At 39.9% G+C, this 27,488-nt stretch overlaps 2 protein-coding genes across 6 annotated transcripts in view; one reads left to right on the top strand and one right to left on the bottom strand.

Annotated features, from left to right (window-relative positions):
- The window catches only part of LOC134811529 (uncharacterized), a 106,909-nt gene that overhangs the window by 31,810 nt on the left and 47,611 nt on the right, over positions 1-27,488 (top strand). For 2 of the 3 annotated variants that reach the window (XM_063818396.1, XM_063818394.1), the window contains exon 3: positions 23,939-24,025. The exons of the other annotated variant lie outside the window; for it this stretch is intronic. The gene's annotated coding sequence lies outside the window, so the exon portion shown is untranslated. The remainder of the gene's footprint in view (positions 1-23,938; positions 24,026-27,488) is intronic. 3 annotated transcript variants of the gene reach the window in all.
- LOC134811530 (transcription factor sox-2-like) lies at positions 574-26,679 on the bottom strand. 3 transcript variants are annotated; one of them, XM_063818397.1, is made up of 6 exons: positions 26,581-26,679; positions 6,840-6,905; positions 4,426-4,543; positions 3,411-3,523; positions 3,040-3,221; positions 574-2,354 (listed from the first exon to the last, which is right to left on the bottom strand). In XM_063818397.1, exons 1-6 carry the CDS (start codon positions 26,651-26,653, stop codon positions 1,566-1,568), a joined length of 1,341 nt encoding a protein of 446 aa, XP_063674467.1. In that variant the 5' UTR covers positions 26,654-26,679; the 3' UTR covers positions 574-1,565. The 3 variants fall into 3 exon arrangements, with proteins under 3 accessions (XP_063674467.1, XP_063674470.1, XP_063674468.1); XM_063818398.1 differs by having other exon boundaries at positions 591-2,354; positions 4,426-4,531; XM_063818400.1 differs by lacking the exon at positions 26,581-26,679 and having other exon boundaries at positions 6,840-6,906.

The following is a 27,488-nucleotide window of genomic DNA, read 5'->3' on the forward strand; positions in this document are numbered from 1 at the left end:
CAAAGGAATCAATGGTTGTCTTTGTGAGGAATAGTTTTTGATGTGATCAAAGTGCAAAGGACCGGTTTGATAAGGTAGTTCCGTTGTACTTACTGGCAGATTATGTAATGTCAGGTAAAATGCTATGCGAGTAGATGGTAATGTTAGTGCTGGATTACCTCACTGTATCTGTGGTGGGTTGGTGCAGCGTGGTGGGGCAATACAGTGTGGTGCAGAGTGGTGGGGCAATACAGTGTGGTCGGGCAATACAGTGTGGTGGGGCAATACATTGTGGTGGGGCAATACAGTGTGGTGTGTTGGTGCAGCGTGGTGGGGCAATACAGTGTGGTGTGTTGGTGCAGCGTGGTGGGGCAATACAGTGTGGTGGGGCAATACATTGTGGTGTGTTGGTGCAGCGTGGTGGGGCAATACAGTGTGGTGTGTTGGTACAGTGTGGTGGGGCAATACAGTGTGGCGTGTTGGTGCAGCGTGGTGGGGCAATACAGTGTGGTGATGTGGGGTAATGTAAACTATATAACACATGGAATTGTATCTAGTAACCTGAGTCCAACTTAAACGCAGACACAGCATATTGTATAAGTTAAGAAAACATTGCTCCAAGTGGTTACAATATTAATTTAATGTATATTTGTTGTTACAATGTTAATTTGTACTGTCCAGGACACCGAAAGTGCAGTGTGCACTGAGTTGAGATAATTACTAAAAGATATCATCTCTTATTGGGTGATGTAAGGTCCTACAAATAAATCAAACAGTTGTATCATTCTTTTAACAAATAAAAATGAAATCATCAAAACAACATCAAATTGAATAATATAATCACGGTATGCAAATTGCAGAATGCAATCATGACGTGCACACTTAGCAGTCCAACTGATAAAAATTCAATAACAGGCACAGCATTTTCTCAGGCCCACGCCTACTGCTCCACAAATAAATACGCTAATTCTTATCGAAAATACTTTAGTTGCAATATAAATAACTGTGAACCTAAAGCTCTCTCTAATTTGTTGTATTAAAACAAAACTCTCTTCTTATATCTTCTACAATTTGGTTTAAAGTTTATTATCTAGATATCATAGCTCTCTGGGTTACATTCTTAAATCAGCGAACAATTAACAATACTGTAAATTTAATTCTTATATCAAAACTCTCCTAATTTTTCTCTCAATCTTGTTAAAAACCAAGTCCGGCCACATATTGGCCCTTACAGAGTTGTGAACCCCACCTGAACCTCATATAAATGGAGGTTTTGTTTCCCAAAACCTCGTAAATGGAGGTAACTCTACAAAACACAGACTTTTATTATTATATAAAGCCTACTTCATAATATTTTGGTAATGTTTTAACAATAGGGCACGCACAATTTAACGTTGTCGCCAGGAGCTAATTGAATGTGCTAAACAGAACTCAACTTGTCGGGACCATTGTTATTTCCATTTACCGGAGCTTTGGTTCTATTCATCTATCACAACAGTTTTGCCCCAAAATTTTAAACAATAAATATGACTACTTCATTAGCATTATATCCAGCACTGAAATTATCAATTAACTAAATAAACTGTTCATCTCCAATTGAATAAAGAGCTAGAGTTCTCTCGTTTGGACGACTCCAAGTGAGACGCTAACAATTTTTGGGCCTCTAGCTGATAAGCTAGCGACTTCTGGGCCTCCAACTGATTAGCAAGAGTTTTTTGGACCTCCAGCTGGGCTGTCAGGGCCTTTTGGACCTCGAGTGCTGAACTTAGAGAGGAAAAGTCGAGATGACTAGGGAGGGAGGTTTTAGGAGCCTCTGTTTTGACGTCTGTCTGGCAGCTGCTAGCCCGGCTGACAGCCAGGGCTTTCTGCTGTGATTCAAGCTGGTTTGCAAATGTTCTTTGTAGTTCCATCTGTGAAACGAGGCTCTTCTGCAGCTCCAGTTGCGAGGCAAAAGTCTTCTGAGCCTCGAGCTGAGATGACAGAGCTGTCAAGCTTAGGGTGGAAGCACCACACGTGCAAGCTAGTTGAGTTGGGGGACACCTGCAGTTCACATTCAGTCCGTTACTTCCTGAAGCCAGGTGACTGAGCTGACCCAACTGGTACTGGGACAGTTGGTTAGCCAGGTTTTGCTGGTATTTTAGCTGGAGAGAGGCCAGCTGAGCAGAGGTTTCGTCAGAAGTGGAGGACACGTTGGAGGGGGATGAGTGGCCGGTGGAGGTGGAGGTGTGGGTGGGGGTGGTGGTAGTCGTTATCGAGCTAACTCCTGTTGAGGAGACCGGGGAGGCAGGGGAGGGTCGCAGTGCCACCGGCATCACCAGCGGGGTTCGGAGTGATTCTAGCGAGTTCAACTGTTGGAGTTGCTGGGCCGTCAGTCCCTGAAAACATTGCGCTTGTTAATATCAGAATTGTACACCGGTACTTGGTGGGTAAAATACTGTACAGTGCTCCAGGCACAATTTTGAGTTGGTAATTGTGCTTTCGAATCAGCGTTCTGAAGTTGCTTCTAATCGTTCGGTTACTAAAGGGTCATATGACTCTGGCGATGCTTCAAAGGGATTGTGTAACGGTGGCGCAATCCAGCAAAAGGCGTCTATAGTAATTGTTTTATTAATCTTACCCCTTTATTATTATTTCATCTGGGGCTTTATAAAGATAAAAGTGGTAAAAGCAGGGCCGCTAGTTCTGAAGCTTACTGTACAATTCGTGGAACATTTACACTAACTTGGCCAGACGTTGGTGTCATTATAACACTACAAAAAATCACCCATACATGATTAAAGCTAATTATATCACAATCCCATGGCATATCCTTTGGTCCGAATCTTTGATAGAAGGAGCCTCCTTGAATAGATAATTTCACCAAATTAGCTAACAAATTGTTTTAATTTTGTGGAGAATTACAATGAACAATGGTTCAAAGGCCAGTGGAGACTAAAGTCTGTGCCAAATAGTACTTTATAGTATTGTGAATAGCTCGACTGGCACCCCGTCTAACCGGCAGCAATGTTCTGCTCCGAGGACAAATGTATTTATCTTAAGAGCCATCCTGTGGACCAGTACCTGGCTTAGAGCGTTGGAGTAGGCAGCGTAGGAGTTGGTTAGAATATCCAGTGGATTTGAGAGGTGGCCCTGTTTTCTCATGGCCGCCAGGTTGGAGAATAGACCGGGAGGGCACAGGTTGAGGGAGGGTCTAGATTCGTAGTGCTTAATCTGCTGACGTCTTCGGGGCCGGTACTTATACCCTGAGAATGAGTTACTTTAGAGATTGTGGACAATGAAGCATACATACATTTTAAGGGAGAAAGAGAGGTCACAAGTTTACTTACCAGAGTAGAGTATTGCTTAAAAAGTTGGAATTTTAGGCAAGTCTATAATTTATTGTGATCTGTTTGATTGATCTACAGAATGTTCAGTAATTGATTGAGTTTTACCTGGATGTTCCTCCATGTGTCTAGCTCGGAGTCTCTCTGCTTTCTCTACGAACGGTCGTTTTTCATCCTCAGTTAGCAGTCTCCAGAGGTGACCCAACATTTTACTCAGCTCACTGAAAACATCATCATTAAATTGTGAAAATATTTGACTTCTGTCCATACCATTTATATCTTTCGCTTTCACTTTTAGTGGTTTGAAGAATTGTGAGATTGTATGCTTGAGTGACTAAGAGAAGCAAAATATTTGAGATATTCATATGGCCCATTAAAATTTACAGAACCTTTTAAATGTTTTTGTATTCTCGTAGTAATGTGTCTCCTGAGCAACAAATACCTTAAATGATAGAAACCCTCCTCATTACCATTTCCATTGTATGCCTACAAAAACAAAATCTTTCTGCAGTATTTTTGAATGCATGCTTGAGATGTTATCATTAAATAGCTTTTACTGTGATATTTATTGGAGTTATGCCCTCCATTAGATCCGTTAGAAGCCCAGAAATGGCAAAATGATGGAGTTAATGTTGGCGGGTCCTAGTATATATGTCCGGTTTGCGAAGTCGTTAATGTGCCATTGTTACGGCTAAATAGTTCCTTTTGTCAATAGAGTTAGCTGATTCTAAAGGGGATAAACGGTACATCGGGCCCCTACTGACTGAGTAAGAGGGGGCTGTTTCCGGGAAGTGGTGTGGCGCGTGTGGGGGACTAGGGGATGTGTCCAGTGTCCACGAGGGGATGTGCACCATTAGATATAACTAAGTGAAACCGGCCCGTGTGTGAAAGGGTGAAATTTAGACAACAATGCTTTGGTATATTGTGGAAACATCCAATGTAAGATAAAACTGAAACAAAATCCACTGAGACGCCCCCAAATATGATATCTAAATAAAAAATGAGACACATTTTTGAAGGGTCAATCTAATATTTCAATCTTTACTCTAAACCAAATTAACCTGTCATATGACACAATAAGTGGCATCTAAAGTAAGGTTCTAGTTAACAGTAAACCACTGACCTGTTGTGAAGGTCTGGATGCTGGTCTGCCAGCTTCTTCCGCTCGATCTGGGACCACACCATGAACGCGTTCATAGGTCTCTTAACATGATACGATCGCTGGATCTCTGGGAGTGTTCCTGTGTGAGAATACATGAACCTCTAGACTAAAAACTAGACTAACATCTAGACTAACAACCATTGGTACTAAGCTGAACCGATAGACTAACAACCAGTGGTACTAAGCTGAACCGATAGACTAACAGCCAGTGGTACTAAGCTGGATATTGGTTGATTAAAACTTGTAACAATGTTTAGCCTTACAATATTTAGCGATGATCTCCATAATTTATTCATTATCGTCGTGCCCTTATCATTTCCGCCCCTCTTATTCAATAAGAGAATAAAGCGTTGATTTAAGGCTCATTGTTATCGAAAAGAACTCCACAGCAGCGGAATAAGATTAGCCCCGATTGTCTTTTGTTGCAATTTTTGTCCCCAAAATGAATTAAGTATCTCGAAATTTGACCCACTTAATATGTTACGAGCAATATGAAGAAATTATTTCATGCCCATTTGAGGTAACGCCTAGGAAAATTGTCCATTAACACACTCCAACTGTCAGGACAATGTGACAATTTTTAAATTTCATGGACAATTAAATTGAGCAAAATTTGCATAGTCATTTGTTATTATTCCAGCCAAGGTGTCAATTCTTTTACCATTGTGAAAGAGTTCTCTCTAATAAGATTTGTACTGTTAATACACGATAATCACAACGGGAAAGTGACGAGAATTATCCAATTTCCGAGGTCACAACTGTGATTCTTTACTGCACCACAATTAGAGAGACGTGGATGCAAATTGTAAGTGAATGTGTCTCTTATAACGAAGCGGCACATTAGGTACCGGTTTTCAATACATATCACCACCCCTCGAGCACTTGACCGAACAATATACAAAAAAAGTTGGCACTTTTGTAATATCATTATCACTTCGGAGAGGGAGCGAAGATTTAGCGTTTTCCTTTTGTTGGGTTACAAAATGTTCCATTTTTACACGACGTGTGAGCTACGCTGTGTCCCCCTCTCCCAACTACACCTCCAATTAAATGTCCGCCTTTGTTTTGCACCACGTAAAATGAATGGTGTAAATTAACTTAGGCACTAAGTCCCACCTTTCTAGCAAAGAGCTTTTAATGAAAGAAAAGAAAGGCGGCATTTTGAAAAGATGTCCTGACAATGCTGTGATTTTGTGAAAGTCGTATCACTGCACAGGTTGTCAGCCGGCTCATGGACATGGACCGGGGAATAAAGTTATGAACTTTCAGCTCATTGGCTTTGGTTATATTATTAATCAAACATATTCACTGCTAGCATATACAGCTCAAATGATATAGCTCAAAGAAGTCGGCTCCCTTGCGCGGTCCCACCTTGGCACTCACTCTACAATTAAAACTAATTTAAATAATCTTTCTGTTGGGGTTTGTTTCATGGGTATAGACCGCTCTCTCTCTCTCTCTCTCTCTCTCTCTCTCTCTCTCTGGGGGGCCGGGGGACAATCCCCAATTAGACTCATTATTACTCAACTGTTTATTAGGAGAACACTTTGAACACCAAATAATACAAAAGGAATAGCTTAATGAGTGTCTATTTTAACCGTGCACTAATAACCCATGAGATTCACCCTCAAGGCCGTCTAAAGGTGGACTAATGGATTTTTCTCGGCTTAATATTTCCACAACATTGAAACCTGTTGTGAGTTGCCAAAATGTTTAATAGATTATATATATATAGCTCACTTGATTATCTGACTATATCGAGTACACATTGGAGTATGGGGGAAGATGGTAGCACACAAAAGATGCTTAATCAGTCGCCAAAATTTCATGTGACCTGTGCTCTCTGGGGGACGGAGAAACGGAGAAATGTGTACTTGTGGCAAGTTCTTTGTAGGCCTCATGGAAGGGTGAGGAGCGTATTGTCTGTTTAGAAGTAGCCCCTTGCCGTGGTTTAGATTACTTAAAGTTAGTGAGTTAGTACAGAGACTGTATTGTTCTGAAGCGCGCCCCGTGTAAAATGTACACCGACATTGTCCATATTATTATATATTACCGACATATGGTGCGGTTGTTTAAACTTTGTACACATTAATTGTATATTTTTATGCCTGGGTTAGATATTCTCGAGATGTGGGTTCCGAGAAACGGGGAGCTTTAGAAAATTTGGGTTGTTTTTATTCTTTTCTGTGAGAAAAATGCCGAGAGGGTGTGGATTTTTCGATAACAATGAGCGAATGATAACGAGCACGACAATGACATTCAGCGGATCAAACGAAATAAAAAAGATAAAAATCGGTAAAATCTCCAACACAAGGCACAGAAAGGGAGCAAACCGGGAAAATGCTATAAAATTCCTGACTAAGCAAACTTCAAACCTGATTTATCGTCGATGATCATGTTTCCAAAGGGCGATCTTTGTTGTTCCGCAATGCTGACTTCGGCTAGAATAAGACAGGTTGGTGTTAAAATCGTAATAATAATATCGTGCACTTAACACTAGGGTTATATACAATTGTATTATAACAACGGTGAACTGTGAGGCTGTGGCAAGTGTCAACAGCTTTTGAACGTGAAAACGACGAACAAACATCTAACTAACAATTAGTATTATAACGTTCTAGATAAAGTTGGGCATTACGTAGTGCCATAATGTTCACAAAAAAGGTGAAGCATTTTTATGATTTTACGGCAAGGGAAGAAGAGATGACTTTCTCAAAATCGATACTGTAATTTTCATTAACGCGTTGCGTGCATCTTCTTAAATTTTTATAAGATAAGGTGTTTGAAAATTAGTATTGATTTTAACAACAGTAACTGATAATGTGGCTGGAATATGGGTGCTACTAATTTGATAAGAGGGTTAATTGAATAAACGAAGTGTTTCCTTCGGGGAAGGAGGAGGCACTGTTCGAAAGAAACATGACACATTGTGAAAATTAGACCTCATCTTATCAGGTTTTATCCAATAATTTGAACAAATTAGCATGGAATCAGTAGCGGAGTGATGACGGACAGCATAACTCATAGTATCAAAGATATCGAGCTACGTTAAACAACCCATTTTGTGTCAATTCCCCCCTCTACACCAAGTCGTTAAAGTTTTTTATCGGTTATGAACGGTCGTTGGAAGGATTCCCTGTAACAAGTGCAGATAAGTGCTGAACCTCATTCCTGAAAGAACTGAAAGTACTGACACCTTCTAATGTCGAGAAGGAGGTCCTTTGATGACCCATTACTTTTATTGGTGATGATAGAAGCAAAGTGTTTTGATAGAGGCGCTTGGCTCATGTACACTCTGAGAAAATTGAAAGACGTGACAAAGATCAGTCTCCCGGTGTAGAATAGCTTTGTCGGCTGCTAGAGACGTAATGAAAGGATTTTCATTGTCTGTAATGGACTGCTCAGACCCTTAAGACGACCTGGCCCGCCCTGCTAGTGGTAATTGGTAACGTAACGCGGGATTAGATGTTGGAACTTAAACTGCTGGTGTGTGGAAATATACCTGCCTTTGTCAGAAGTCAGGAACTTTATGTTTTTATGAAGTCCAGTAAATATATACCTGTGAGGTGAGCAAGAAGCGTGAATAAAAATCACAGAAATATACTAAATTTGTAGTACAGAATGCTCACGCAAGCATCCTTCTAAGAATGGGCATTTCAACAATTATAACAACGGTACGTTACATTTGAGCATCATGCTGAACCAAGTGCTGGGATCTTCAAGTTGAACTACGCGAGATAAACCAAAATTAACCCCTTAATCACTAAACTAAACCTTCCCCTCAGCTAGATTAAGAAATTCACGATACAATGCTCCCGCTAAATTAGCTTAGCCTTCACTACTTTACTGATCAAACCAAAGATGCTGTTCAACTGGTTGACTAGCTCTATAGGAGTAAAAATGCTCATTTAATGTGAGACTGCAGGTGGTTGAGCAGTAATTTGTCAATCAGTATGTTATATATAAATATATATTAGAATCAGCTTCAGAAACTTCAGAAATAAAAACTCATGGGGAATCAAAATCGTTAAGACAACGCGTAGCAGAGCTCACTAAAGGAACGGAGATTGGCCTAATAATGGGCGGTAAGCAGCCTATCTTGTACCTCTGCTCAAGACAACATGAAAGCTTTGCGCCGTGGCAACAACAAAGACCATCAAAGATTATGACCGTGGTACGTTAGTTATTTATTATCCGAGTTATTAACTGGATACTCTTCCACAATAGTACATTCCACGAGAGTGCACAATAGAAACAAAAGAACGGTGCCGCCTGCCTGTCCCTTGGAGGGTTGTAAGGGTCTCTAAACAAGTCCTCTCCGGCTCAAGAAACTAACCCTGCAACATTTATATACATCGCATAAGGTACAGGCAGGATCAACAGCGCGCTCCATACAATGACAATTTGGTCACTAAATTGCAATTGTTTCGGATTGAACGCCTTTGTTATTACAGTCTAATGATTGCAGAGGAAACAAAACAAATGATGGCATTACAAAGATCAGGCAACAATGCAGCTCAATGTAACAAATACAATGAAACATATAACTGATGGGCAGTTCTATGTTACGAGCGGGAAATGCTGTTGAACCGACCTGCAGCTAGCAAGCCAGAACACAGGCAGACTGCCACACATTGCACAATAATACTACTCGTGATTTAATGCTTCACCCCCGCGGACGAGAGGTGGGGGCCGCGAAACTCATGAAAAACTCTTAGCAATATTGTTTTTGTCGGTGTCTATTAGAGCCATAAAGACGCTGGTAGTCAGGTGGCCAATCATACAATATACCACTTTTTGTCCTTTTGTCTTTTAAACAATGCAGACCGCGCCGCATTGAATACCATTCACCGTTTGATGATTACAATTTATATGCAACCTGATACTCGTTCCTCCTTGCCATTAGCTGAGTTTTAGTTCAATAGCCTTGTTTAATAATTGAATAATAGCATTCGGATAACTGTTCCCCCACTCACCTAATTCACAGGGAGGCAACATGTGCACACTTTCCACCGGTTCCGCCTCCAAAACCGATGAGAAAAAGTGGAAACATGGGGTGAGGTTAAAATAAGTGCAACAAGTGGTGGGAAGGCACCCCGCTCTGAAGTGGAGATCCTCAGTGCGACCCGGGCAGTGACGAGGTCTTTAGCTATTAACAGTAGGCACAAAGGGCCCGACAATACACCACACATATTGTGTCCTTCGGGGGAGGGAGAGAGAGAGAGAGAGAGTGAGTGAGTGAGAGAGAGATGCTGGACTCTGCTCACCGGGTAGTTACCTAGATCCGTTTAACATTAACGGTTGGCAAACTATTGTCATTATGAGGCCCCTGCACCCCTACTCGTGATAAAACAAGTAGGGGCATTATCCTTTGTTCGCCAAATTGGCATTAATCTGCTCACAATACAGAGCAGCTGCTACGACTATTTGTGGCACTCTAACTTCAATCTTATGCAAATTTAATCTACGTGGGTGTGAAATTAGATAGGCTTTGCAAAACATGATTGACAATATGATTAAGTCGTGCGCGCAAAAAAACAAGATGGGCCTGTGTTAAGAAAGGGTTGCACCATGCACCATGCTGGCGAACAACATCGCCAGTATTGTTATAATCCACGGCACTGTTGTGGAATCAAACAACAACAAATCGGATACAGGCTGATTGCTAGAACAGCGCCGAAAATAGAGGGTGTACAAACAGTTCGATCTGAGGGAAATAGTCGAGACTCGTGCGCTAAACCCCGAGAAATGCCTAACACAAACTGAACTGAAAGTAAAGTTTCCAGTCCCCGTTACACAGCGTTAAACTGACAGGCCGGAGACACAGAAAACATAGGAAAACCGCTCGTTGCTCCAGATTGCGCCGGCGACGACCACTCAGCTACAACTCGGACAATTTGGTGGAGGCTACTTAATGTACAGTTTAGTGGAAAATGACAGCAAGTGGTGGACTCGCGAGTGAAGAACAGTCGTTTCTATCGACCAATACTAAACGTTACAGCCTCAAAACAAGATCAAAGCTCCGGAGAGCTGAGAAATTTGATTAAACGCTTTAAGCGGTATTTTCTTTTGTCCTAAAGTCGCGCTAACAGCTTTAACTTATCATAAAAATATGACTTGTGGCTATCGAGCTGACGCGCTCGCTCTTTCTGTCGTACTGTGAACCAAAGTTCAAAGGTGTCTTGGTTGAGTAGGTGAGAACAATTTTCTACTCTACCCCGATTGCCGCAAAATATTTATCTAGGGAATTATGGTGCGGAACAAAGCCGTGTTAAGGCCCAAATACAAATATGATTAATATACGTCCCGGAGACTAATCAGCGACAATAGGAGTGAAAATTTTAATGGTTTCTTATCAGCAAGTTCGGTAACATGCCCTTAATTTAATATTTGATTCAAAGGGATTGCCAGTTAGGTGGATTCGACAGTTCTATTCTGTGCGAAGTGGCGTTCATTTTAACTTGTGCCTCCTTTGTCTGGCGCCTCTGCTTTTTAGGGTCCAGGTACAGAAGTTTTAATACTTTTTAGGTCCCAGGAAGGCCTCCTTTCAAACGTTGGAACTCTAGACAATAATCCAAATCAACTGACCACCCGACAAGTAAAATCTGGAATTAAAGCGAGCTCTCAAATTAGAAAAAAAGCGGACGCGACCACGATAACGTTTCCCGTAATCTGGTGTGTGTAACGTACACGGACCCATGAGACCAACTTATTAAACAACACGAAAACTGGAAAACTAACTTTAGCTAGTGAAGTGACCAAACAGCCTCTTTTGATGATGACCGTACAATAGAATATTAAACGTGTAAACTGGGCAATTATATTAAGCTACGGTAGAATTAGAAAGTGTTAGCTAAGGACTTTATTAGTGTATTGTATTGTTGATCGCTCTCTCGGCTCAGCTCGGAGAATAGTTGCGAAAGTTCTATGTGGTATTGTGAAAGAGAAGAAGGGGGTTAGGTACTAAGTAATACTTAGTTAGTATTATTATAGGTAATTCGGGGACCTGACAGTAAACAGCGGGCAAATCTCAACAATATAACCACAAACAATAGGGAAATGTCTGAAGTATTGTACACGGCCGGAGCCCGCTTGATGGTCACTGTATTGTTCAACTATCGAAAGTTAGGCCTCCTTTGTGGTTACAAATACAAGCAGATGCGACCACGATTGCTGTGGCAACGGTCATCTTACTGAGGTCCTATCCCTTTGTACCTGATGCATTGTACGAATATCAGAACCTCATGTAGGATACTACTCTCAACTGTAGGATACTGTAGGATACTATTAGTGTAGGATACTACTCCCAACTCTAGGATACTGTAGGATACTACTAGTGTAGGATACTACTCCCAACTGGATCCTGCTCAATCTTAGAGTTGGGTGGTTTTTGTGAGCTGTCCTCAAACTAAACTATTTTAAAAGCTTGCAGTTGGTTATTGTTAGGGAGGTGATTTGACTGTAGCTGCAGGCTCTCTCTTAAAAACAATGCACGGCTGTCATGGTGTCAGACAGTGCTCGTATGCGACGATTGATGGAGCATTAGAGCGTATCATGAGAGTTAAATGCTGCTGAATGCCTTTAAGCATCAATATCTTCTAAACAAATGAGCGGGCGACCCAAAGAATGCAGCATTGAGTAACGCATTACATTGTGTGCTTTTAGCACTCTGCTGCCACATAGGTCATGGAGAATCTTTTGTCGTAGTGTTAGAGCAAACAAAAGAACCATTGTTCAAAAAGGGGTCGAATTTTTTTTCGTAGCTCCGAAAAATGGAAATAACGACCGAACGTCACGGAATGGAGTTTTCTTTTGTAATCTTGCGGGCAAACTTACATTTGAAACCTGCTCATGCGACATGCTTCCGACGCTGGATCACACCAAAACATTAAATCAAACGACGGAGTCTTATAAAGGCCTGTCAAAAATGACAAATCTCTCGCTCTGCATATAGTCAAGTGTTGTTCTCCGCAGAAATGACCTAATATTTATGAAACTTCGTCAGCAGAGAATGGAAACAGGCTAGAAAAACCAATCTTCACAAATTTTGAAGCATCTGTTCACGGTTGACAGTTCATGACCATCAAAAGTAAATACACTTGCAAGACGAATTTGAACTAGTATCAATGCACAAGTCGCCAAATGTTCAATGTAGCCAACCTGGTGGAGCCAGAACAGCGGATAGGCTTGACCAGATCGGTAGATCTCTTTATCATCCGTCATATCATCACTGACTAGGGCCTTTGAAGTGACTTATGATATGTTATACCTCCTCAACGATCAGCTGCACTTCAGGCTTAGTGTGGTGTCTCCTCGATCATTGTCCCTTAACAAAGGACTTGTCGGCCCCTCTTCCAATTAGTTTTTCAGTCATGTCAGTGTGCCGAATCGAACAATACCCCTTAACAATCCATCACTTCCACTTTAACCGTTTCTCAATACAATTTCCGAACACTACCAGGCACTGCGGCATTAGTTCAGAGGGACCTTTCAGAGTCCAATCAGAGGGTGTATCATGCAGGGTCCAGCTAAGATCATTGTTCTGCGCCGTTTCAGAACTGGAGCCAGTTTCAACCCTTACCTAACATTAACCAGTGGTCGGTGTGCTTTTGCCTAGACAAAACACAGGCTAACTGAAAGTAATGAATTAAATAGAGGGCTCCGAAGGTGATCAAGATGAGGGGTAGAGGCGCCTTCAAGCCGGTTATATGCGGTGCTGGGCCTGGAGGCCACCTTTCTCTACAGTTACTGTCACAGTGTGACCAAAATACAATGTGAGCTAATGTCGTTTGTACAAAATTTCAATGGAATTATCTCTTTTGAAATTAATCGGCTTAAATCTATTTTCTCCCGGCGATACTAACAATAAATCAGCCCAGCGAAACTAGCAAACTCAGCACAAGAAGTTACGTAGTTTTCTGAAGGGACGAGTGTGTACATCAAGACAAAGCAAGCCACTAATCGACAAAATTCCATAAAAACTTGTTACAAGCAAGCCTGAACGTCATCTAAATGATGCAAACTGTAAGTGAAGGCGGTCGCCCGGTAAAAGGAGCTAAGCCTGCAATTCCCAACGCGACGTACACCAATTGATCAAAGACAAAAACATAAAAAGTAAATAAGTCATTGCTTTTTGATAAACAATACCAACAGACACACAATATCGTGTACTTCAAAGGCAGCCGACCGTTTCCGCCTCACCAGAGCTACCGGGCTCTCTCAACCCCCGCTGTCAGGGAAATAAAGACCGTTTGTAGGGACAGACCCACCTAATCCTATCGCAAAACTGCATTACTAAAACGCCCTCTGTCCACACTGACAAATCTCTGAATGGGATCGGGCGGAACTACAATATATAGGTTTCCAAAACAAGCAATCTGATAGAGAGCCTTTCCAACGGTGCTGGAGATCATCGAAATATCTCCGGGCTCCTCTATCGTCCTACTGATTATCAGCCGTTAAGCGCTGATCCAATCGCTTAATTTGTGTTAAAATTAAGGTTTTTCTGTCTAATCGGTTATTTGTGGAATTGAAGTTAACCCATTAGCACTTTGAGTGCAATGAAGCACCTGTTTTTAAAAGTCTGACCGTTTTAGACACTCCTAATTTGATGGGGTGCTGCATGGTTTTGTGCGACATCAGGACCCTGCTAAACGATTATCTGCCGCATTAATTGGAAAGGCCATTTCAGATTGATCAAATGTAATACCAAGGAGCTAAATAATTGACACAGTGAGCACCTCGAGCACGTGGGACGAGCCGCGCAATCTCATTGGAGCTGCAGATTTGTGGATGATTTTATAACCGATCCTGTCAAGGTGTGACATGTCAGCTTAATCCATATTACAACTACCTGAAAAAGTGATAACTCAGATCAAATAATCTGGCAAATGGTCACTGAGCGATTAGTACTACCACGATAATTGCTGCAGGAGCAAGGTAATATTTAAGTATTAACCAAATATTGGCGGCATTTAATCTATTCACAGCTGGCATTATTAGGTTTTTACTAAGTCGTTTGCCCCATTTTCTGCCCAATAAACAGATGGCCCTCTTCACACGTCTCTTGATGCAGGTCTCTCGGCATTAAAAAGATTCATAGCTTCAAGCTGTGCTGCAGTCGCCATAGTCTCGACTCTCAAAATATGGTGAGTATGGTTAACCATAAAATGTCGTCAATATATTACAATCATATTAACAATCATAGAATTAGAATATGTAATGCTAAGTTCTTAGTTCAATGTCTCCCTGGCATGAGATACTAAAAACGATTAAAATGTCTAAATTGTACTTAGTCGCTTGAGATTTGAAAATAAATAGTTTATATCTTGAACGGTTGAGGCCACTTTTACTACAAGATTCAACTACTTGACCTGTATTTAAATCGACTGTTAGTGCAGCTGGTTTAACAATATAAATCACTACACGTCGGCTTGTTCTAGATCAACCATACTATTAAGTAACATCTTGATTCAGAGCATGGACTATAAAACTATCGGTTCAATATAGTGTTTAGAATCTACCGTTGCGTTGATTCATTTTACTACTTAACAGCAACAATTCGTACCACTTGAGGTTTATAAGTCAGCTTCATCATCATGAACTGGTTAATTTTAATAAAGAAGCGTTAGTTTAGTATCAATTGGCTGGATCTATAAAGTAGAAGTAGGAGCTGAAATCTTTGTTATAAATAGTATAGATCCGGGGGCGGGGGGTTAATATCTGGGATGGACCTCATCCCATTTATTATTTGAGATACCAACAGGTGGGTCAAAAAGGCAGCTGCCATATAGCATTACACTGTTTTGCTGTTTTTTGTTGCAGTGGCTGATGCTGCAATTTACAGCATCAGCCACTGCAAAAAAAATTATATTTTACCACCGAAAATTACAATTTTCATCCAAATTTGACATATTTTCCAGTGTGTTATTAAAATTAAAACATGAATCGGCTAGCAAAATTGAGGACTTTTAATTCTGAAATTTTTAAAAAGGTTTACAAAAAACTTCGGACAGCGTTAACCGAATAGATAGTGCTTTAGAGACGTGGTCATGACTAGATGGTTGTTGACTAGCCGTACAGCATGCAGTGCAGGTCCGTCAGACACTATTTGTAATCTGAGTTAATATCATGTAAACCACCTTAGTTAGGTATCTAGGTATATTAACCACAAGTCACTACACGTCTGACTATTATAGTATCTATCTGTGAACGGTTCTATCCTGACTAAAAGTATAAAACTCAGCTGTCTCATTAGATCTATCTCGACCTGACAGACCTGGGTTCCATCATATATGTCGCAAAATTCAAATTAAGAGTAGTCTCGGATATGTAATTTAGGGATGATGCGGGTGATGTTTTACTTGGAAGTACTCACGTGCTTGTGTCTGAGATTTGGGATTTAACCAAACTGGCAAACCTAATTAAGCTAGTTCAAACGTCAAAAACTAGGAGGCTAGTGCAAGTGGTTTAGAGTCAGACGAGTTAGAACGGTATGAATAAATAACCCCATTTACAGTTACACTAGGATCATTCAGCACTTCGTGGTTACCCGGTAATCGAAATCATTCGAAAGTCCATCGCTGCATCCGGACTATAATATAACAGTAGTCGGAAAATTAAACAAATTGCCGATCGAAATTGTGGCTGCAAAAATGGCATAAACCGCTTTAAACTCTCGACTGTCACATTAGGAGCATTTACCCGCATGCAAACATTGGTTAAAATATCCTGACTCGCAGGCGAGTCCTCTCTACCACGGCACATACTTCACGGTTCAAAACCAATCGCTCGAGGTTAAGGGTGGTTGTCGGTTTTATTAAAAATCAGACAAGCCACTTGACAAGTGATCCGCTGTGTTTAATATCAATGAACATATAGTCGTATTTATAATCTGTCAGGGTATGATCTGGGTTCTAATTCATGCAAGGAACCATCAAGGAACTATTAATTGAGCGAGCAAGTGACTAGCCACTGGTTGTTGCAACATGTATCAGTCGGGACGGAAAGTGGTACAATGTTGCATTTATGGTAGATTTTATCTCAGTTATATGAACTAGTCGTTTATATCAATATTATCATGAGTGTTTTATACCTCCATTCATCACAATGTTAGAAGAAGTGTTTAAAGATTTAAATAAGAGCGGGGGACATAGACATTTTTCATTGAGTCTAATTTTTTATCTTCTTCTTACTTGTCATGGTGAAAATGGCGAGAAATATTCGAGATGCGAAAATCAATGAAGGTAAACCTGCAAAATTGACGGATTTTCCATTTGCGTCGTCAAGACGTACACTTTTGATGGGGAACGGGCACTTATTCCCAAAACATATGAGCCTCTGCCATTTCAAATCTTAGGTATGAATAGCATAAATTAAGCCAAATGCTTGCCAAATATTGTAAGGAGAAAAAACTAAAATTAAACACCCACTTGGATGGCAAAAACTGTGAACTTCGACGCGACTAACTTTATGCTTTGCCATCAAAAATGACAGTAATCAGCTTCCAATCTAAAAAACATGTACATTTATTTCCTGTCTTCAATCAAAGCATGGCAGCTCGAGTTTTGCGGCTGCAAATGAATTACAATCATGCAATTGTTGTTGCAAAATTTTAACAATAATAATAAAAATCAATAGATGGAAACATAAAACTTCACATGTTCAAGAAGTGCACATGCAACGGTCTCATTCGGATAGAAAACCATACCCACAATCGATCTGGCTAAGCTGAACACTTATAAAATTAGAAATGACGCTGTGATAACTATTTTTCTTTGTTCTCACTTAGAATTTCAGACCTAAATCTTATCCATTTCATGTAAATTGTAAACCATAACTATAAATATCCTCGTCGATGTTTTTTTCTACGATTTGTTTTATTCCAGCAGTCAGGAAAAAATATGAATCGAAAACCATCCGGAAAATTATAAACAAATAAAGCGTAGCTGCAGTTACAAGCTGACTAATAAAGATTGTCACGGTTGACTGCACGCAGGCAGGCAGTTGAAACTGAAATGGCCTAGATGTGATAGGTAATTAACTGCTTCACTTTGCTTTATAGCTAACGAGGCTGGCCTTGATAATTAGTACTTACGGACTAGCCTAATTAAAAACATTTCCCAGTAGATAAGCTTTTTTAATTATTAATTGTTTTGTACAGAGGTGGTGCAGCCTAGCACCAGGTGTTACAAATCCTCCTTGTCTATCTAAATTGATTTGCAAATCTTATCAAACTGTTCCGCCCTCACCACATCAACCACTAATCGGAGCCCGACAGCCAGATCCGTATTGAGCAGCCGTATGCCACTGCCGCTAACCGTCCCTCATCCTTGTTTGCTCTAAAGTAAGCTTAGCAGGAAGTTTTGTTGCTCTGAGTCTTATCGAGTTATGATGAGAGCAGACACTAAAATCCGGGTCCTACTGAGCTTGTTTAGTGACTGGATCGTTTCAATAAGCGGTTATTCTGATCTGAGAAGGAGGATTCAGACAGCTGTGCAATATATCAATATGAGCGATTGAAGGAAAATATATCATTATAGCACTGTATCTGAATTTGGTTTGTTAAAATATTCGGAAAGGATTGAAACGCATTAATAGAACCTAAGGTCTTTAAAGCTTTTGAAAGCTCCAACAAAAGGCATTCTCCTAATGCGGAGTGAGTGCTGTGGCATTACAAGAAAACACTTACATTTCGTAAAGAATAAAGCGATAATGCATAGAGGACAGTGCAGCAGTTACTTCACTATGATAATGCAGGAGAGGATCTGGCTTCACTCAGACCTCGACCCACAAAAGGAGCTACCCATTGTCGAACTACCATTAAGATTTAAATAACGAACTTGGAGGAACAAAGTAGACAGAAGCAATCAAAGGGCAACGCACAAAGGGTGTTTATTACGACAACACATGAATTACAAAAACTACAAAGGAGCCTGTGGCTTGAAATCGACGAATACAATTAGGGGATGGCAGGCATCAGAGCGCTCTCCCTTTTACGAGATTTTAAGATTCATCAAACGACGTGGAGAAAGTGGATTAAACATTTATTATTGTGTCCCCCAGTGGGCATTCAAATAATTTGCGTTGTCCTCACAGGAATTCCTCTTACATTAAAAAGTTTCATTACACACCACAAATTATAGAACAACTTTTTATTGATCTGGTGAGACGGTATGATCGATCTGTCTAGTACCTGGGGCCCACTTTCAGTAACACATTTTATTGACCCCATTAAACTTATAGTAAGGGTGATGACAAATTGGAATAATAGAAAGCACTTATAGTTAGGTAGGCTGATGGATATTTGACCGTTATCCTAATTTGAGTATTGGTCCGTCAGTGGACCGTACTTGCTGAATAAAGCTGAATAGCTAAGTACAATGTACTGCGAACAAAGCCAAGGGAGAGTAAAAACAAGATTAAATTGCGTTGTATACGGGCCCTCCTTTATCTTTCCTGTCAAGGTACTTCGTCCAAAGTTGTTCAAAAGTCTATTTAATATAATTGTGTAGACGTTGAGGGGAGCAACCAATTTACAAAACCTTTTGTACAATATGCCAACCTTTCTGAGCTGTGTTTAGTAATAAACCCATCATATAGTCTGAAGGTAAAGTCGCAAGATATCATAGTTACTGTAAAAAGGCTGATTGGCTTGACAGATTATCCCCCTATGATAAAAGCCAAGTGGGTTAGTATTAATGGACTTGGAGTATGGAATTTGCGCTGTATATCCTTGATCAAGTAGCTGAATCTGAATAATAATTTTCAAAAATAAATTCGAACTTTTAAGTGTACCAACTAATAGCTCAATTCAAGTCACTAGTTAGAACCATAGTGAAGTGTTTATTTTGTCGGATTAACACAGACCAATGAGCTGATAAAACTAGTTCTCCAAGAGGGGCGATAACCGGCACTAAATCCTAAGTATTTAATTGACGGAGATACTGAGTACCTGTTTAATTGATGGAGATACTGAGTACCTGTTTAATTGATGGAGATACTGTGTCAAAACCATTAAAACTGAACTGATAGACCTATATATTCCTTATATTCACACAATGTTTAAAGCGACCACATGGCGAATGATTTCTCTCAACGCTGTGCCCACTGAACATTCAATGGGCTAATGAGAAAGACGCGTAAAGACATCTTTAGTTGGTGTTGAGATCTACATTTCCAGATACTTGAGGTGGAATAGCGAAGCCACCATGAGGGGTGACGTGAGCTAGTGGCACAAAAACAGAAGTTGTTAATTGTTAAAATTAATATCCGCTTTAATTTATTTCAATTGTGAAATATATTTAAATAGTGAAATCCGATTGATTTACTACCAGGGAAATAATTTAAATCAATAATTTCGCCTTTAAGTAGAAAATTAAGAAAAGCGGGATGCCTCTGTAAGGCGTAAGCCTTTCTATTCCTAAAATAGCAATTTTTTTCGTTTCTTTCTCACCCTTAACTTTAAATTGTTATATTCATTCCACTTTGAGATTACTGTTTTAATATGTGTAGACAGCAAAGTCTACCCTGCATCAGCGAAATAAGCTTCCAGTTCATTGGCAAGAAATGAAAATAATCGATCAATTAATTATTATATAAGTCCAAATGAAAGAAGTCTGGGACAGTTCTTTTGATGTAACCATTGTGCAGGCAAAGCAAGTTGACAAAACGTAGTCTACTTTAATAGGATTCGTCCGACTAGAATTACAGATGGAATTAAAACTCCAGCTGGGCTGATCTGTTTCATAGCTCATGAAATATGCATACCGATTACCAAGCGATCTACAAGCTAACCGATGCCGCTGTCTGAAAGCTTGTGTTTTCACACAAAGGATAAAATGGTCTTCCGTCCTGGAATATTAATATCGATAAGAAGGCCGGCGAAACGCGCGCTTCAAATGGCCAAATCTCGAACAGTCATGATTCGTAAATCACATCATGTTGTGATGCGAGTTTAATCGCCGCGGCTTATTAATATTCGGCATTGCCTCTACTACAAGTGCTGAAAAAAAATCAAATCTAAGATCATCACCCCTCCCAAAGACGAGTTGCAGAACTCCCTCTCCCTCCCCTCCGAATGTGATTTATGCCTTATCTCAGTTTTATTGAGTTTCAACCCAGCCACTAGCCCACTAGTGAGTTGCCCGGGCTTAGTGGGTACTCATGATTACTGGACTCCGGGTCGGGAATTAGTTGAGTTCAGGTGGTCAGCCTTCTGCTACTCATGTTAGTCAATGAACTAAAGGTAAACTGTGAACAACTCAACTCCTTGATCATGGGAAAATGTTTATTCGTAGACGGCCACGGGAGATTTAAGTGGCTGTAGTGAGAAACATTTCCTAAAGACAAAGTCATTATTCCGCCCTGCACAGGTTAATTTATAATCAAAGATATAACCAATTTTCATTGGCTAAAATCTTGCTAGCTTTAAAAGTAAAATTACAATAGGGCAGCAATTTCAAGGTTAAGTGAACACTGGCAAACATTTAGCTGAACAGTACAGTAAGCTTTACGGTTCTGGGTAGTGATGATTCAATATAAATTACTCGTCTAGAGCCCACACGAGTGATATTACTTTCAGCTGCCCTGGAAACTGCCCAATCAGGGCTTAAATCTCTAAATGTATCGTCCTCCGCGGAAAGAGAGAGAAATTAATCGATAACAGCAGCAAAGCGTGAGTATAACCTGCTATTATGTAATGGTTTCTCAAAGAATAGGTCAAAAGCCGACCGATGTTCTACCAATAAATTAAAGTGTGAGCTAGGTTTTTAAGGTAAACAGTGGCTCAGAACAATGCGCACGGAGTTGCTTCAACATTTTGTCATTTTTCAAAAGAGCTGCAATTAATTCCAACATAAAACCATTGTCTTGAAAGAAAAGGAATCTTTTATTACTACTCTGCAGACTGAGACACCATATCGTAGCAGGGTTTAAAGTGGTATCATATCATGTTGTTTGGGAGGGCCGGCAACTGGCGCTTTTAAACCTGTACGGGTTTAATGGTCCCTTTATTTTACTTTAAATGCCCGACGGTTTATTTCAATACCAGACAACACTTAATCTAATGGAAAATGAGGGAGCTGATAACAGGAGGGTTGGTGTCGGGGATATTTTCTAGAGAGGAGAATTGTGGGGCCAATTTTCTGTGGCAAGATGGGTGTCAAATAGAAGAATTTAGAGTTCAACTCAATTTGTCTGACCGAGTATTGTAATGAAAATTTCAAAGGCGCTAAACAGCTTGGTAACAAAGGGAAAGGAGGGAGCATCTGGTAAAATCAAAACTCAAACGCTTATAGTTTTAGTTTAGGGAGTTTCCAGGCTGCTCTCTAATCACGGGGATCAATTGAAAGTTGTAAAACTATTGACCAACTGTTTGATGGCTAATTTTCTCCCTCTCTATTCAGCGGAAAGATACCGCCTTGATTCTTATAGGTGAACTCAAAATGTGTTTATTAAACTTTATGGGGGATTTTAAATTGGTTGGATGGTGGCGATTGCGATGATCATAAAATTATAATGAATTCTCGTGACCACATTAACTTATCACATCATCAAGGTGTTCGAAATAAAAACCATATAGTTTATATTTATTTATTATTTATCCAAGCAGCCGTAGTTAGAGTTTAGTTAGCCAGCTTAGAAAGGAACGAGATTTAATGATTTCCAAGAAGAAACAGTATACAACTAATAATAATATAAATATCTTATTTTATTAGCGTTTTAAAGCTGGGGCATGTTAGAAACTAGCATTAAACAATATCCTTATCAGCCGCTCCAACTATTAGTAACACTGGTATGATATAATGAGAAGCACGTACGGTACTCGGCTTTAAGTACGTTACGGTACAGCAACTTTTAAAGGTACGTACCGTACAGGCCCTTTAGGGTACATCCTTTTTTGGGAAAAAATTTAACTTTTTTCAAAGTCAGTGGAGTACTTGCAATGTTCCATTAGTATTATCATAATTTTATTTGAGGTTATAGTAGTCAAAGAGAAACATGAACTATTAAGATAATAAATTAACAGTGAGAGATAAAACTGAGCAGTGACAGATAAAATTAGTATCACATTTTAATGTGCTTATTGGAGTAAATAAACACTAGTTTTTCAGCAAGCTGAGGCTTCAGCCTCAGCCTTCTTTTATTCAGTTAAGATATTCGTAGTGTCTAAAGTTTGTTTCACACAATGAGGATGCGCTCAAAATCGCGTAAACAACATCTGCCAACTTTTTCAACCAACAATGTCACATGGTCCAACCCCTCTGGAAGATTCTTGAGCGCACGTATTGTACAAGTACAACTGCTCTAAATCTAATGGTATAAATTGAACTGCAGCGATCTGCGAATTCAGCTTCCACGAAAGTTGTCGTGTGAACGTGGTTTTTGCAATTGCAAGCACTGTACCTTTCAGCCCAAGTTTAAAAGTACGTACCGTACAGCTATTTTTAAAGGTACGTACAGTACGTATTTCTCATCATACCAGTGGTATGGCGTAGAATTGAAAATTATAATACTATAATACCTCCGCCACTGAGTGCTGCGCGCTATAATTCCCGACAGCTTGCTGGAGGGAATTTGCGGGCACGAAGTTGCGGAGGTATTATATTTTATAATACGTTCCGGTTCCGATTGCAGAAGGGGTGTAATCCGATACGTGCGCATCATACAATATAGTGTCTAATATATAGAACGCCAGTGTTATTTGTTTTGAAACTTGCCGCCAGCCAGTCTGAGTCTGGGCTGATAATACCCTCGCTTCTCTTGCGGGAAAAATGAGCAAATTATCAGCCCTCGGTGTCCCCGAGTTTTAGTGGATATAATTCCCGGAAGGTATTATAAAGCCAAACGTTTGCACAAGTACTTTTGGCCGATCCTTCATAATACTATAATACGCAGAGTTGAAAAATACGTATTTTACGAATTTTATAAAATATCAAAAATACGTTAAATACGGTGTATTTTATTTTCGTTGAATAAAATACGTAATAAGTGTTATTGTACCATTGATAGCTCCAATAAAGTAATAAGTACTATTGCTTTATATAAATTTACGATTTTATCAAAACTCGCGTAGCTCTGTCGTTTTTCACCTCGCATATGACTTCAGAGTACTGGGCACGTGCTATACCAAAGCATTAAAGCGTTGAAGTTAAATAGAAATGTGTATGTGTCTGAAAAAAATGCAAACGAATGACATAACTTTAGTCTTTGAATGAAATTTCAAGAAAAACGTATTTTAACGTATTTTTGACGTATTTTATTTCTAAGCAAAAATACGCAAAATACGGCGTATTTAAAAAATTATCTCACGTATTTTTCAACTCTAATAATACGATAATGGTATTGTTTTATTAAGTTTAACTTCAAGGTATATAATTATAACATCTCTCGCTACTAAAGTGAACATTATACCAGCTTGTAGAAGATTATATTTATGTTTTATACAAGTTCGATTAATATGTCAATATTTTAGGCTCGACTAAAGCGCAGCTCTATCTGGACTAACACACGCTTACTACACGATGATAATGTTATCATCAGATTTGATTACCTATAAAACGTAAGTAGAGATATTTAGGGTTTAACGATTTCGTGTTCAGATAATATGTACTAAACATAACTATTTGGTATGTTCAATGGGTTGCTTGATTTGGAGGTTAGAGTTCACGGCCACGGCGAATGGAAAAACAGAAATGAGAATTTGTTGAAAACAGTACCAAATTATGCGTGACACCCTTTCAAGAAATATATTATTTTCATATGCGGTTTTAAATACATGTACATTACGCGACAAAATTCAGGCATTAAACCCACACTAGTTGGAAAATAGGTGGCTATAGAAATATGCACGTTTAATGTTCCCTCAAAGTTATATAGTAAATCGATAATATACCCCACCCGCGAAAAGCTGGCGGCTACAAATTACTCTAAAAGCTCGAAATCTATAGGCTAGCTTTTCACGAAGGCTATGGTATTTTTTATAGGGTCTTTTAGTTTTAAAATGCACAGTAAACATTTCATTAAAGAGCGCCCTTTGTATACCACTATAAAACCTTAACCACTGGGCACTTTTCTGAAAACAACGCGTGGTGTTCGGAAAATAAACTTTTATTGACCAAGAAATATGTTTAGAACATGGTCGACAGTATCATAAAATAATGCAATATACTCGGAATCAAAACCTTTTATAGCCCAGCAAACAATGAGCCTGTTCGCAATCTGCCCGGAGACATTTATCGATGGATTTCTTTGAACTTTAGACCAATCGGAAACATAAGAACATAATCTACCTTATGACTCTCACGATGTATATAATGGACGTATTCCTATTGAGGATGGCTAATTCCCCACGGCTCGGCCAGTATATGCCCCACATGTTATCACAATCACAGTTTCCTTTATCACTACATACTCGACGCAATGAACTCCACAATCATCAATATAAACGGCCGCATAACACTGTGATTGTGGTGCTGATGGCGGGCTACTGGAGCCGTCACCCTTATTAAAATGGTTCGTGATGATGTGCATTGTTTTGAGCCGTTATCTGCGTGGATGGGCACGACGGAACAACATAAGAAATGCCTTCAAGCTGTCCAGACTTATAGTTATCGAGTGTCTCGAAAGCTGAGGGGACAAGGTGATGATTAAATGAAAGGTGCGGTGGACGACGCAGATTGAATTTAAAGCACCTGACCTGAAACTGTCAAGTGAAGCTGCTCTGTTGAAGAGGATAAGCTCGATACTCACCCCAACTCTTATTACCAAACCATGCTCCAAAGAATTTGTCAGAATTGACGGCGATTGAGGGTATCTGGGGAGATTGTCCTGCGTGGCACGCGACAAGCGTCTGCGTAGAATTATCATTAGTTCCAGCCCACCAATTTTGCGAATTAAAGCCGGGTTAAACAGACAGGTAGCGGTCACGTGACTGCTAAACTGACACAATAATAACCAAAACATTCAATTAAAGTATCTGAGTGGATCTGCGTGTGGCAGATTGTCGTGCAATCTCCGGTAACCAGCTCCCATCACCTCTACTCAGTACTGTGGCCCTGATCAGTTCAGTCCAGAGAACTGTACTGCCTTCCTAAAGCTGGCACTCCTTGTCTTAGATACTGAGTCTGATACAAGACAGTAAATCAGTGCTCTACCAGAACCACTCATGTGTGGGTGTTGCTTAAATCGGAGTGAAGCAGCACTAATTATTGATTGGAGCATGAAAATAAAGCATGACTAGAGGGTAGAAATCACTTTATCAGGCGATCTTTTGACAGTTACCGTCAGTAGAATGCTCCGCTTGTCCACAAACTGGAGCTCAAATAGGAGGAGAATTAATGCTTAAATAGCAACCAGATACAGCAGGCGTGAAATTCAAGTTGATTGTGCACCAACACAGTCTCAAATATTGATTACTGCGTAAAATCCACTGCGTGAAGGCTGTCCCCCTAAGTATGCTTGAAAATGAAAATCACGCTTCTTGTTTCTCCCTCATTAGTGGTTATGTCAATGGTTACGACCAATAACTGACCATGATCCTAAATTGCTCTTCAGTGCCAATCATGACTCTGTTGCATTATTATTTACCTTAGATTATCCTGTACTCTGATGGAATATAGATACGATTAAATGATATTGCGCCAGACGCTTTTTCTGGAACAGATGTCAAGAGCTAGATTCTTCGGAAATTCAAAATCAAATCCTATTTTATTGATTGTCTAGGTTTAACAAAATACTGTTCGTGGGCTTCCAAGTTAATAATAGCCAAATTAATCGACTGTATGGCATTCTTAATAATAAACTCGAAATCCTTCCTCCCCAGCATATGAAAATATATATACGACCATCAATTCAGGGGACTCCTAGTTTGGTTTGATTAATAGAAAAACTTGACTTATCACTATAACTATCAAATATTTGAGATAGATCTATGAATAAATTTTTCAATTTGAAAATGATATTTAATTTTGGAATCACAGAATTGAGGTAGTCAGAAGATTAAGTAAAACATTGGCTTTACTGATAAATCATAGTTAGAAACACACACTGATTCCCGATAGCTGATAACGGGAAGCGTGATGCAAACAAACAACAATAAAAGAAGGAGGTATTCACCTGATGGAGACAAGTACAACTGTTTAGCCTGGTTGCTGGAGCTAGACACGTCCTGATCGAGGGAACTGTTCATCTGATCTTTCTTCTTTAGGTCGCATAGCACCTATAAGCATAAACAGTTTACTTTCATAGTCATACGCACGACCATGAATTATGCATGGAGTGGCATGGAGCAGAACGGCCAGGAACAAAGGCCTATAGCTGTTCTAGTCAGAGTGTTACGCTAGGTTTTTATCCACAATAGTTCCTACTTAATATTCGAGACGATCTGTCTGGACTGGCTACGTAAAGGCAATGATAAGCAGACGCAAGCAGTTAGGGGTGGGTTATCTGTCTGAAACTAGATACTCAGACTCTGTCTCTCAACCTAGAAAGTCTGTCTCTCAAACTAGAAACTCTGTCTCTCAAACTAGAAACTCTGTCTCTCAAACTAGAAACTCTGTCTCTCAAACTAGATACCCTGTCTCTCAAACTAGATACCCTGTCTCTCAAACTAGATACCCTGTCTCTCAAACTAGATACCCTGTCTCTCAAACTAGATGCCCTGTCTCTCAAACTAGATACCCTGTCTCAAACGAGATACCTTGTCTCAAACTAGATACCCTGTCTCAAACTAGAAACTCTGTCTCTCAAACTAGATACCCTGTCTCAAAATAGATACCCTCTCTCAAACTAGATACCTTGTCTCAAACTAGATACCCTGTCTCAAACTAGATACCCTGTCTCAAACTAGATACCCTGTCTCTCAAACTAGATACCTTGTCTCAAACTAAATACCCTGTCTCAAACTCCCAACTATTGAAACACTAGCGCAGAAATTTAAGGTATATTGATCATAGATGCCCTCTTGAAAATCGTCACGATTATATGTAGGTTGATTTTGTACTTGTGGCCGGCCAATAGGAGCT

This window comes from Bolinopsis microptera, chromosome 2 (assembly GCF_026151205.1).
Source record: "Bolinopsis microptera isolate Bmic1 chromosome 2, MBARI_Bmic_1.0, whole genome shotgun sequence".
NCBI lineage: Eukaryota > Metazoa > Ctenophora > Tentaculata > Lobata > Bolinopsidae > Bolinopsis > Bolinopsis microptera.